Source organism: Oncorhynchus nerka, linkage group LG12 (genome assembly GCF_034236695.1).
Source record: "Oncorhynchus nerka isolate Pitt River linkage group LG12, Oner_Uvic_2.0, whole genome shotgun sequence".
Lineage (NCBI taxonomy): Eukaryota > Metazoa > Chordata > Actinopteri > Salmoniformes > Salmonidae > Oncorhynchus > Oncorhynchus nerka.
In genome coordinates this window covers 6,413,309-6,427,202 of record NC_088407.1, presented here as the reverse complement: position 1 = coordinate 6,427,202, position 13,894 = coordinate 6,413,309, and the positions used below count along the sequence as shown (strand labels likewise).

At 44.1% G+C, this 13,894-nt stretch overlaps 1 protein-coding gene across 2 annotated transcripts; it reads left to right on the top strand.

Moving 5' to 3' along the window:
- The first annotated feature begins 240 nt into the window (after positions 1–240).
- Positions 241–13,476, top strand: LOC115125579 (acidic leucine-rich nuclear phosphoprotein 32 family member B-like). 2 transcript variants are annotated; one of them, XM_065025191.1, is made up of 7 exons: positions 241–461; positions 1,890–2,039; positions 2,585–2,707; positions 7,488–7,674; positions 9,137–9,237; positions 12,770–12,827; positions 13,033–13,476. In XM_065025191.1, exons 1-7 carry the CDS (start codon positions 408–410, stop codon positions 13,101–13,103), a joined length of 744 nt encoding a protein of 247 aa, XP_064881263.1. In that variant the 5' UTR covers positions 241–407; the 3' UTR covers positions 13,104–13,476. The 2 variants fall into 2 exon arrangements, with proteins under 2 accessions (XP_064881263.1, XP_064881264.1); XM_065025192.1 differs by lacking the exon at positions 241–461 and adding an exon at positions 471–555.
- The last annotated feature ends 418 nt before the right edge of the window (positions 13,477–13,894 follow it).

Here is a 13,894-nt window from a genome sequence, read left to right as displayed (position 1 = left end):
ACTTAAGTATGTTTTAGCACTTACATTTACTTTTGGGTGACTTTCACTTTTACTTGAGTCATTTTCTATTCGGGTATTTCTACTTTTACCCAAGTATGACAATTCGTGACTTTTTCCGATCACAGATGTTGGGTCCCAAAGCTTGGTGCATCCGTAGTTCGTCAATAAGTCATGCATGTTGCCTGTAGTGCGCTAACGCGGCCACACCGGGCACTGTTGAGTATTTTAGTTTCGCCGCGGTTTCTACTCCGCGCAAACAGATCATTCGCATTTGACCCACTTTCTGACTTCCACGAACGCAGCTCTCTCTTTTCGCTTCAAGATCATCAACGGTAGCGAGCAAGGCTGTAGAAACCAAGAAAACGGTCCAACCAGATCCGAGAGATAAAGAGAGGAGGGGGGGGAAAATGGACATGAAAAAGAGAATTCACCTAGAACTGAGAAATAGGACGCCGTCGGATGTAAGTATATGATTTAGGTTAACATGCGACACCAAAGTTTACAGTGTGTGGAAGTCATGTCGAGCACATGGGGTCCTCTGAAAGCCTGCTGCTGGTAATATACTTTCTTACTTTCTTTACCTCCTACGTTTTCTCAAACTCAATTTTTAATTAGATAAATATATTGTAAATTAACTAGGTAATGCCATTCGTTTTTAGGAGCGCTAATTTATCTGCCTACGTTAACTTCGCTGAATCACTTTACAAGTCAAACCGGACCCGTGAGGTAAACAGGAAAATGGCTAACAAAACGGTTAACTACTATCACACAAAATACGTTTAAAAAAAATATTGTTAGCCATCTGCTATAGTTTTTTTTTGTTTTAATACAGATGTATATTTTGTAACAATCAACCTTACTATCAAAGTAAAGGCCAACACACTGAACATCATTGCGAACATAGCGGTAGCCATTTTTAGCTAGCATAGCGGTAGCCATTTTTAGCTAGCATAGCGGTAGCCATTCTTAGCTAGCATAGCGGTTGCCATTTTTTAGCTAGCATAGGACTCAACGTTGTTGGGCGCGTATCTAGCATGCCGGCTAACTAGAAAGCGAATCATTCGACTATTTTTTGTTTATTTAATCGGTTATAGCTACGAATAGTTTATTTTGAGATGATAGTAAATGTACACAGCCGCGAACTGTTTTGGATACACTTTGACCGGTTAAAGACCCGTCCGTTAGCTAGCTGGCTAGCAACGTAACTTTGCTGGCTACTTTAGGTGGCTAGGTAACATTGGGGGGGATTCGGTTATGCTGAGTTGTGGGGCACCGGACTATAGCCGTTGACTTGAACTGGTAAAAGCGGCGAGGAGAAGCGCCTTTCTCAAATAGAACAATAATCTGCGCCGCTCGGTCATGTTAGCAACATCGCGCGTCGTCCAGAAACGTACATAACTTTTCCATAAAATCTGTTTTTCTATGTAGTTTTCATTGGGAAGGCAGTTTAATTTTAATTGTTTTAATTTTTAAAAATCAAAGCAATTATTTTTTGCACGTGCACACAGAATCTTTCCCATGACTCCCATGCTTTGAACCGACTTTTGAGCGGGCCACTTGGCTCATGCCCGGAAGGCCCGGTTCCAAAACGAAAGCAACCACATTTCACCAGTGCAAAACACGCCAGCCCGGGGGAGGTTAATCGAGTCCCCTCACCAGCTATCTACATCACGTGCACACAGTTTACAAACAGTTCTGCTAATAAACATGGCTGCTTTTCAAGTGCCAAATAAAACAGATTCGAAACACAATTATTTTTTCCCATTTGCACTTTTTGATAGAAATTACATGTAAAATATTCAAAATAACTACTGGACATAAATGTTTATTTATCAACCTCCTTTTTTTTCTCCCTACTCCCTGTTTCTCTCCCTGTCCTTCTCTTTTAGGTTCAGGAGCTTGTCCTGGATAACTGTCGGTCGAACGAGGGGAAAATGGAGGGCATAACGGAGGAGTTTGAGAACCTGGAACTGTTGAGTCTCATCAACGTCGGCCTCATCAACGTCTCAAACATACCCAAACTGGGGAAATTAAAAAAGGTATGACGACTAGGGTTGTGGCCCAATTGGCACCATTGTTTATTTTACAGTGCACTACACCTGAACAGGGCCCATACATCCCCATAGTCACATCAATCATACCCAAACTGGGGAAAGGTAGCATCACACTAAACAAGCATGTAGCTATTGTTGAAGGGGATGTTTTAAACCAGGGAAACCATAACTGTAAACCAGCATTTAGAGGATGTTTTAAACGAGGGAATTTCCTTTCTCTTTTGGCTTCAGACCAGCTACATGCTGGTTTAGTGTGACTTTTAAACTTTGTTTAATCCGGCAAAACATTTCAGTAATTTTAAATGACTCCATGAACTAGTCCCGTTGGACTGGATTTGATTAATAGAATAGTGTACATTGTCATAGATCATCGTAATAATCTGTTTTACTTTTTAAGACCAGTTAAATGCACAATTAACAGTCATAACAAAGTGTAGCTTTTCACCGTGTCACATTACACAAACAAGACTCTTCTGTTCCCCCCACCCCTAGACTGAAAATAAATAACGTGACTATTTCTTCTTCTGTAGTTGGAGCTAAGTGACAACAGGATATCTGGTGGATTGGAGGTGCTGGCTGAGAGGCTGGTCAACCTCACACACCTCAACCTCTCTGGGAACAAGTTCAAGGACATCAGCACACTGGAACCACTGGTGGGTGTTGGAACTGTTACTGAATACGACCCCTGGTGGGTGTTGGAACTGTTACTGAATACGACCCCTGGTGGGTGTTGGAACTGTTACTGAATACGACCCCTGGTGGGTGTTGGAACTGTTACTGAATACGACCCCTGGTGGGTGTTGGAACTGTTACTGAATACGACCCCTGGTGGGTGTTGGAACTGTTACTGAATACGACCCCTGGTGGGTGTTGGAACTGTTACTGAATACGACCCCTGGTGGGTGTTGGGAATCCTAGCTAGCTAACATCTATTTCAGTAGCTATAGTTAGCTAGCTAACGTCTGTTTCAGTAGCTATAGTTAGCTAGCTAACGTCTGTTTCAGTAGCTATAGTTAGCTAGCTAACGTCTGTTTCAGTAGCTATAGTTAGCTAGCTAACGTCTGTTTCAGTAGCTATAGTTAGCTAGCTAACGTCTGTTTCAGTAGCTATAGTTAGCTAGCTAACGTCTGTTTCAGTAGCTATAGTTAGCTAGCTAACGTCTGTTTCAGTAGCTATAGTTAGCTAGCTAACGTCTGTTTCAGTAGCTATAGTTAGCTAGCTAACGTCTGTTTCAGTAGCTATAGTTAGCTAGCTAACGTCTGTTTCAGTAGCTATAGTTAGCTAGCTAACGTCTGTTTCAGTAGCTATAGTTAGTCTAGCTAACGTCTGTTTCAGTAGCTATAGTTAGCTAGCTAACGTCTGTTTCAGTAGCTATAGTTAGCTAGCTAACGTCTGTTTCAGTAGCTATAGTTAGCTAGCTAACGTCTGTTTCAGTAGCTATAGTTAGCTAGCTAACGTCTGTTTCAGTAGCTATAGTTAGCTAGCTAACGTCTGTTTCAGTAGCTATAGTTAGCTAGCTAACGTCTGTTTCAGTAGCTATAGTTAGCTAGCTAACGTCTGTTTCAGTAGCTATAGTTAGCTAGCTAACGTCTGTTTCAGTAGCTATAGTTAGCTAGCTAACGTCTGTTTCAGTAGCTATAGTTAGCTAGCTAATGTCTGTTTCAGTAGCTCGGTGTCATCATCTAAAATAACCCTAATTTATAAGACAGTTCTTATTTGATAAATGGTGGTCGGTCCCCATCTATGTGAAGCTAGCCACAATAGTGGAATTTGCGGTTAGCCTTCAAAATAAAAGTATGTCCTTGACAGTAGTGCAAATGAATACAAATAGTAGAATTATGCCATAATTGAATAGATTGTGCTGTAAGAGATTGGAATGTTATATAAAATCAACAAAATACAATAATTTGTTAATTTGACAAATCGTAAAATCACACTGGATGTATTTATACTTTAGCATTGCATTGGGGGGGGGCGTCCTTATTTCACTGTACAGCCTTACCTATGGATTGTGGATCAATGACATAGTGGGGTATCAGTCTACTCGGTGACACCCAGAGAACATTAGCATCGTAGCTCTTATTGCAGAACTCTGAAACAACTGTGAATTGAGGCACATTTATTGTCAACCTGTGTGTATTGAACACATTTACATTTAAGTCATCTAGCAGACACTATTCCTGAGGGGGAAAAAACAATACTGCGTGGATATTTTGGAGTCTGTTAAATTTGTAAGTCGCTCTGGATAAGAGCGTCTGCTAAATGACTTAAATGTAAATGTTAACTCTTGAGGGGGGCGTTGAGGGGGGGGGGAATATCTTGGGTATTGAGTAGACTGATACCCCATTTCATTGATCCCTGGTCCTTAGGTAAAGCTGTGCAGTATGAATGTCAATACACACAGTAGGCTGACTGGAGGTGAATTCACCCAGTCACAATAGGCTGACTGTGGAGGTGAATTCACCCAGTCACAGTCACAATAGGCTGACTGTGGAGGTGAATTCACCCAGTCACAGTCACAATAGGCTGACTGTGGAGGTGAATTCACCCAGTCACAGTCACAATAGGCTGACTGTGGAGGTGAATTCACCCAGTCACAGTAGGCTGACTGGAGGTGAATTCACCCAGTCACAGTCACAATAGGCTGACTGTGGAGGTGAATTCACCCAGTCACAGTCACAATAGGCTGACTGGAGGTGAATTCACCCAGTCACAATAGGCTGACTGGAGGTGAATTCACCCAGTCACAGTCACAATAGGCTGACTGGAGGTGAATTCACCCAGTCACAATAGGCTGACTGGAGGTGAATTCACCCAGTCACAGTCACAATAGGCTGACTGGAGGGTGAATTCACCCAGTCACAATAGGCTGACTGGAGGTGAATTCACCCAGTCACAGTCACAATAGGCTGACTGGAGGGTGAATTCACCCAGTCACAATAGGCTGACTGGAGGTGAATTCACCCAGTCACAGTCACAATAGGCTGACTGGAGGTGAATTCACCCAGTCACAGTCACAATAGGCTGACTGTGGAGGTGAATTCACCCAGTCACAGTAGGCTGACTGGAGGTGAATTCACCCAGTCACAGTCACAATAGGCTGACTGTGGAGGTGAATTCACCCAGTCACAGTCACAATAGGCTGACTGTGGAGGTGAATTCACCCAGTCACAGTCACAATAGGCTGACTGGAGGTGAATTCACCCAGTCACAGTCACAATAGGCTGACTGGAGGTGAATTCACCCAGTCACAGTCACAATAGGCTGACTGTGGAGGTGAATTCACCCAGTCACAGTAGGCTGACTGGAGGTGAATTCACCCAGTCACAGTCACAATAGGCTGACTGTGGAGGTGAATTCACCCAGTCACAGTCACAATAGGCTGACTGTGGAGGTGAATTCACCCAGTCACAGTCACAATAGGCTGACTGGAGGTGAATTCACCCAGTCACAATAGGCTGACTGGAGGTGAATTCACCCAGTCACAGTCACAATAGGCTGACTGGAGGTGAATTCACCCAGTCACAATAGGCTGACTGGAGGTGAATTCACCCAGTCACAGTCACAATAGGCTGACTGGAGGGTGAATTCACCCAGTCACAATAGGCTGACTGGAGGTGAATTCACCCAGTCACAGTCACAATAGGCTGACTGGAGGGTGAATTCACCCAGTCACAATAGGCTGACTGGAGGTGAATTCACCCAGTCACAGTCACAATAGGCTGACTGGAGGTGAATTCACCCAGTCACAGTCACAATAGGCTGACTGTGGAGGTGAATTCACCCAGTCACAGTAGGCTGACTGGAGGTGAATTCACCCAGTCACAGTCACAATAGGCTGACTGTGGAGGTGAATTCACCCAGTCACAGTCACAATAGGCTGACTGTGGAGGTGAATTCACCCAGTCACAGTCACAATAGGCTGACTGGAGGTGAATTCACCCAGTCACAGTCACAATAGGCTGACTGGAGGTGAATTCACCCAGTCACAGTCACAATAGGCTGACTGTGGAGGTGAATTCACCCAGTCACAGTAGGCTGACTGGAGGTGAATTCACCCAGTCACAGTCACAATAGGCTGACTGTGGAGGTGAATTCACCCAGTCACAGTCACAATAGGCTGACTGTGGAGGTGAATTCACCCAGTCACAGTCACAATAGGCTGACTGGAGGTGAATTCACCCAGTCACAATAGGCTGACTGGAGGTGAATTCACCCAGTCACAGTCACAATAGGCTGACTGGAGGTGAATTCACCCAGTCACAATAGGCTGACTGGAGGTGAATTCACCCAGTCACAGTCACAATAGGCTGACTGGAGGGTGAATTCACCCAGTCACAATAGGCTGACTGGAGGTGAATTCCCAGTCACAGTCACAATAGGCTGACTGGAGGGTGAATTCACCCAGTCACAATAGGCTGACTGGAGGTGAATTCACCCAGTCACAGTCACAATAGGCTGACTGGAGGTGAATTCACCCAGTCACAGTCACAATAGGCTGACTGTGGAGGTGAATTCACCCAGTCACAGTAGGCTGACTGGAGGTGAATTCACCCAGTCACAGTCACAATATGCTGACTGTGGAGGTGAATTCACCCAGTCACAGTCACAATAGGCTGACTGTGGAGGTGAATTCACCCAGTCACAGTCACAATAGGCTGACTGGAGGTGAATTCACCCAGTCACAGTCACAATAGGCTGACTGGAGGTGAATTCACCCAGTCACAGTCACAATAGGCTGACTGTGGAGGTGAATTCACCCAGTCACAGTAGGCTGACTGGAGGTGAATTCACCCAGTCACAGTCACAATAGGCTGACTGTGGAGGTGAATTCACCCAGTCACAGTCACAATAGGCTGACTGTGGAGGTGAATTCACCCAGTCACAGTCACAATAGGCTGACTGTGGAGGTGAATTCACCTAGTCACAGTCACAATAGGCTGACTGTGGAGGTGAATTCACCCAGTCACAGTCACAATAGGCTGACTGTGGAGGTGAATTCACCCAGTCACAGTCCCGCGATAAGAGCAAAGCTAATATTTGCATAAACTCATCAGTCGAGTAGATCGATAACGAATTTCGACGGTGGCATTTTTTTTTAGCTAATATCGTCCGATTCCGATATGTTCACCGATTTTAATATCGTGCATCCCTAAATAAGACTACTTGTGGTTGTTGGAACTGTTCCTTAAATAACACCGTTTTTATCAACTTTATTTATACCAAATCAAATCACATTTATTGATATAGCCCTTCGTACATCAGCTGATTATCTCAAAGTGCTGTACAGAAACCCAGCCTAAAACCCCAAACAGCAAGCAATGCCGGTGTAGAAGCACAAGTGGTTATCTCCACCCTGCTACCCCTGTTTATAACTGTACATGAGACTGTTATAGCTGGGAATTAACACTGTTATAACCTCTCCCTTGTTAGAAAAAGCTTCCCATACTGAAGTCCCTGGACCTGTTCAACTGCGAGGTCACCAACCTGGGAGACTACAGGGAGAGCATCTTTAAGCTCCTCCCGCAGCTCACGTACCTGGATGGCTACGATATCGAAGACTGCGAGGCCTCCGACTCGGACGGCGAGGGAGACGGGGTCGAGGATGAAGACGATGAAGGTGAGACTTCCCGTGAGGGAATTTATGGGGCGGCAGGTAGCTAGTTATGAGCGTTGGGCCAGTAACCCGAAAGGATGCTGGTTTGAAACTTGAGAGGCTGCAAGGTGGGGGGGGGAAATCTGTCGTTCTGCCATTGAGCAAGGCACTTAACCCCCAACAACAACTGCTCCCTGGGCCCTAAGGCAGCCCCCCCCCCCCCCCAACACACACTTCTATCTGATTCAGAGGGGTTCAGTTAAATACGGAAAATTAGTTTCGCAATTGACTAGGTATCCCCCCCTTCCCTAAATTATTAAAGAAACACCAACTGTCAAATGAGCAAAACACACAAGGGGACGTCGTAGTTAGTTAGCTAGTTTCAGTCTGCAGAAATGGTCCCAGTGTCTCTATGAATCTGGCAGATTAATTATTCATCATGTCTCGATGTTGAGATTACACTATATAGGGCAGGGATTATCTAGATTCAGCCTTCGGGGTTGTTTTAAATATATTTATTTATTTTTGAGCAGATGGTCAGGGGGCCAGAACATAATAATTTGTAGTCTGCAAATGAACTGCGAAGGAGCCCCAAACAGATACAGTATTTGACTAAAACAATCATTTTAAAGGATACCTTTTTTTTTTACAAATAATTTCAAAGGATACGATCACGTCTCTCTCTGCTTTATTTGGGAACAAATTTCCTCAATTAAAATCAGTTGGCGCTGAAAAAATATATATTTATTTTTTGTTCTATTTTATGTCCCAACAATAAATTCCCCCAAATAATAACTTGGGCCGTCAGTTGGGGGGGGGGCTAATTGAAATGGCACTTGACTTGAGCTGTTGCCATCTCTGGTCTTGTCCTGTAGGACAGAGGGGGAAGAGGGAGAGTCTGTAGAGAGGAGGGATGGTCTAATGTTGTTTCTGTCCTGTAGGACAGAGGGAGAGTCTGTAGAGAGGAGGGATGGTCTAATGTTGTTTCTGTCCTGTAGGACAGAGGGAGAGTCTGTAGAGAGGAGGGATGGTCTAATGTTGTTTCTGTCCTGTAGGACAGAGGGAGAGTCTGTAGAGAGGAGGGATGGTCTAATGTTGTTTCTGTCCTGTAGGACAGAGGGAGAGTCTGTAGAGAGGAGGGATGGTCTAATGTTGTTTCTGTCCTGTAGGACAGAGGGAGAGTCTGTAGAGAGGAGGGATGGTCTAATGTTGTTTCTGTCCTGTAGGACAGAGGGGGAAGAGGGAGAGTCTGTAGAGAGGAGGGATGGTCTAATGTTGTTTCTGTCCTGTAGGACAGAGGGAGAGTCTGTAGAGAGGAGGGATGGTCTAATGTTGTTTCTGTCCTGTAGGACAGAGGGGGAAGAGGGAGAGTCTGTAGAGAGGAGGGATGGTCTAATGTTGTTTCTGTCCTGTAGGACAGAGGGGGAAGAGGGAGAGTCTGTAGAGAGGAGGGATGGTCTAATGTTGTTTTTGTCCTGTGGAACAGAGGGGGAGGAGGGAGAGTCTGAAGAGGAGGAGGACGAAGAGGAGGAGGATGACGAAGAGGTCGTTGCAGAGGAAGATGATGACAGTGGGGAGAGTGGAGAGGTAAGAACACGGATGTCATGTTGGATACATGTATGTTACATGTATAGCATATGATTTTTATAAGTGTTCATTCAGTGTTTGTTGTAATTGTCAGTTATAAATCGGCCGATTTTGAATTGTTATCGGCTTTTTGGGGGGGGGGTTCTCCAATAATCGGTATCGGCGTTGAAAAATAATCGGCCGACCTCTAATTCTGACCATTTTACTCACCCTAGCAGAGCTGGTTAGTCAGTTATTTACATTTACGTCATTTAGCAGACGCTCTTATCCAGAGCGACTTACAAATTGGTGCATTCACCTTATGACATCCAGTGGAACAGCCACTTTACAATAGTGCATCTAAATCTTTTAAGGGGGGGGGGGTGAGAAGGATTACTTTATCCTATCCTAGGTATTCCTTAAAGAGGTGGGGTTTCAGGTGTCTCCGGAAGGTGGTGATTGACTCCGCTGTCCTGGCGTCGTGAGGGAGTTTGTTCCACCATTGGGGAGCCAGAGCAGCGAACAGTTATCATGTTATCCAGAGCGTTGGTGACTAACTGTGCTGCTGGCAACAATTGAATCATACATTATTATTATATTTTGCCGATGTTAACTGACACCGGCCACATTCAACTGCTGTTGAGCTCTCCATAAATTCATTATCGTGCGCTCTGGTACACTCGGGGGAGAGAGTGCTCTGAAATAGGAGTAGATAGCCAGAACGGATTTACGAAAGAACCCAAATGTCCATTGAGAACGCACACTATACCATTTAGAATGGCGGGAATAAACGGTATTTGGTTGGTTGGCCCAAAATTAATATACTGGCAAGTTTGATGTATAAGTAGCCGACTAACATACCCGGAACATACTGCTGTAATGATATGCAGTTCATAAGGACAACGTAGCTAACAAATTGTCAGCCAACAAAACGTTTTAAGGTAATTTTATTTGAAAAGTCATTTGCTTTTTATTACATTGTTCGATTTTCTTTTAACATTTGTCATAATTAGTTAAAGCAACGAATTTGTATCTGAAAGCACCAATTTGTAAGTCGCTCTGGATAAGAGCGTCTGCTAAATGACTTAAATGTAAATGTATCTGCTCTCGGTTTACTTCGGCTGCATGTTTTCCGCCAAATCTGAAAACAATGTGAAGCCACGCCCATTTCCTGCATTATCGGCCCTAAAGTATGGAGCTAGTGTCCTCTGCCTCTGCGTGTATATTTTGGCTGTATTTAGTATGACACCCGGGAACTGTTTGCATACTAACTATGACCAATAAGCTATATACTCAATTCACTTCACAAATAGTATGGTTAGTAATGAGTATTCAAACCCATCTTTTTTCTTCTGATATTTTGGTTAAAAGACTCGTCATTAAATTGGGCAATATATCGCATTACTTCTTACTAATACATTTTTTAAAAAAATTGTGGAAATATTAAGCACCGCCTTTTTTATTTAAAAAATAAATAAATAATTTATACATATTGGAGTGGATTTCTCCATCTACATGCCACAGTGGCTGGTGGACTGAAGTTACTTTTAGGCCCTGTCCCCCTGGTCACTCCGAGCCCTGTCACTCCCAGCTAATACAGCCTGGTATTACAGTGCAGGCCTAGATAAGCATGTTTTGTGCAGCTACATGAGGTTAGAAAACATGGAATGTAAACATCCAATTAGGGTCACCTGGAAAAACTGACCAACACTTTGGTTCCTACCCTGTCGATATTTCTTCCCTTAATTTATGCCAAACAACAATGCATTCAAGTTTCTATGAAATTTGAATAGTCATACTATTTCCAAGATTACAGCAGTTCATATTATGCAGCTGTGGGTGGCACAGTGTGGACATGGTAGTTAAAGTCCAGGAAATGTATACAAATTCTGCCCCCTAGCTTTAAGATGATGAAGTCCAGGAAATGTATAAAAATTCTGCCCCCTAGCTTTAAGATGATGAAGTCCAGGAAATGTATACAAATTCTGCCCCCTAGCTTTAAGATGATGAAGTCCAGGAAATGTATACAAATTCTGCCCCCTAGCTTTAAGATGATGAAGTCCAGGAAATGTATACAAATTCTGCCCCCTAGCTTTAAGATGATGAAGTCCAGGAAATGTATACAAATTCTGCCCCCTAGCTTTAAGATGATGAAGTCCAGGAAATGTATACAAATTCTGCCCCCTAGCTTTAAGATGTTGAAGTCCAGGAAATGTATAACAATTCTGCCCCCTAGCTTTAAGATGATGAAGTCCAGGAAATGTATACAAATTCTGCCCCCTAGCTTTAAGATGTTGAAGTCCAGGAAATGTATAACAATTCTGCCCCCTAGCTTTAAGATGATGAAGTCCAGGAAATGTATACAAATTCTGCCCCCTAGCTTTAAGATGATGAAGTCCAGGAAATGTATAACAATTCTGCCCCCTAGCTTTAAGATGTTGAAGTCCAGGAAATGTATACAAATTCTGCCCCCTAGCTTTACGATGTTGAAGTCCAGGAAATGTCCAGGAAATGTATAACAATTCTGGGAAATTATTTTGATTGAAGTTGTATTGAACCGTATTAAACAATCAGAATGAAGACTTCATTTTAAATCCCTTATTAGTTTGTTGGGTTATGAACTACTAATAAAGCATATTTATACTGAACAAAAATATAAAAATACAACAATTGCAACCATTTTACTGCGTTGGATGGATTATCTTGGTAAAGGAGAAATGCTCACTAAACCGGATACAAATACATTTGTGCACAAAATTTGAAACTTATTTTTTTATTCTTTTTATTTAATTTTTTTCACCTATGAAACATGGGAGCAACATGTAATGTTTTTACATGTTTATTTAATATTCAAGAACATGTAGAATAATGGGCAGAACCCAAAGCAGATTTGGGAACAACTCGGCACACTTGAAATGCATAAAATGGCATCATACTGTCAAAAAATAATTGGGGGGAAAAATATCACGAGACATATTTTGGCCATATTACCCAGTCCTAATTCAAAACATTGAATTAAGTACAGGCTCTGGTGCCACCTAGTTATCGTTTCTGATATGAACGACACGTGTTGGTCGTTTTCACAAAGCAAGAGCAACAAGTTAGCCTGCTAAACCTGAAACTACACTGGAGGCGCTAGCTTAACCCCGATGCTGCACTGGAGGCGCTAGCTTAACCGCCCCCGATGCTGCACTGGAGGCGCTAGCTTAACCCCGATGCTGCACTGGAGGCGCTAGCTTAACCCCGATGCTGCACTGGAGGCGCTGCACTGGAGGCGCTAGCTTAACCCCCGATGCTGCACTGGAGGCGCTAGCTTAACCCCGATGCTGCACTGCTAACGATGCTGCACCCCCGATGCTGCACTGAGGCGCTAGCTTAACCCCCGATGCTGCACTGGAGGCGCTAGCTTAACCCCCGATGCTGCACTGAGGCGCTTAACCCCCGATGCTGCACTGGAGGCGCTAGCTTAACCCCGATGCTGCACTGGAGGCGCTAGCTTAACCCCGATGCTGCACTGGAGTCCATTGTACAAACTGTTTTTTTCTCTCTCTAGGATGGGGAGGTGAACGGAGATGATGACGAAGACGACGATGAAGACGACGATGACAACGGTTAGTAGCGTTATACACAATCCCAAGTGTCCTCTAGGTTTATATTTTAATAATGTACCTGCATACACGAAGGCTGTGATCCCAAATGGCACCCTATTCCCTATCTGGTCAAGGTAGTGCACTACATATGGAATAAGGGGCCATTTGGTACACAACCATACACGTTGTTCTTTTGGGGACCCATATCTATTTGTTCTCTCTCCAGAAGAGGATGGCTCTCCTGTGAAAGGAGAGAAGAGGAAGAGGGATCCTGAAGATGAGGATGAAGACGATTGAGTGTCCCTCCCCCGTCCCACACACCCCTCGATATCTGAGATCTCCCGGCCCCTCCATATCTCAGATACCCCTCCATATCTCAGATACCCCTCCATATCTCAGATACCCCTCTCTGGCCTTTAGTTGCCCTTTACTGCCGCTATCACCCGTCTCCCCTTTTCCCCCAAACCCTCCAGCCAACCTAGTGGCACCCTATTCCCTATATAGTGCACTACTTTTAACCATAGCCTTGAAAAAGCCTATAGGGTCACAAGTAGTGCACTATATAGGGAATAGGGTGCTATTTGGTACTCCATCCTACACGCGCACCCCTTTGCTTAAGTTGCCCTGTGTTGTGGTCATTTCGGGGGGGGGGGGGGGGGTCTGGGTATAATCCCGAAACAACCGGGTCTTTCGTCACCGCGCAACATTCCGTGACATCACCGGGGGGGGTCTCTGTCTGATGTCGGGGACAACTCGTCAACCTCGGCTGTGTCCCAAATTAATCCCTGTTTAGTGCACTGCTTTTGGCAAGGGCCCCTTTGTTTTATTTTGAAAAAAAGAATATAAATAAGCTCAGTTCAAAAGTAGTGCACTACTTAGGGAATAGGGTTCAAATAGGACCTGGTCTAAAGTAGTGCACTACTTAGGGAATAGGGTTCAAATAGGACCTGGTCTAAAGTAGTGCACTACTTAGGGAATAGGGTTCAAATAGGACCTGGTCTAAAGTAGTGCACTACTTAGGGAATAGGGTTCAAATGGGGTCTGGTCTACTTAGGGAATGGGGTTCAAATAGGACCTGGTCTAAAGTA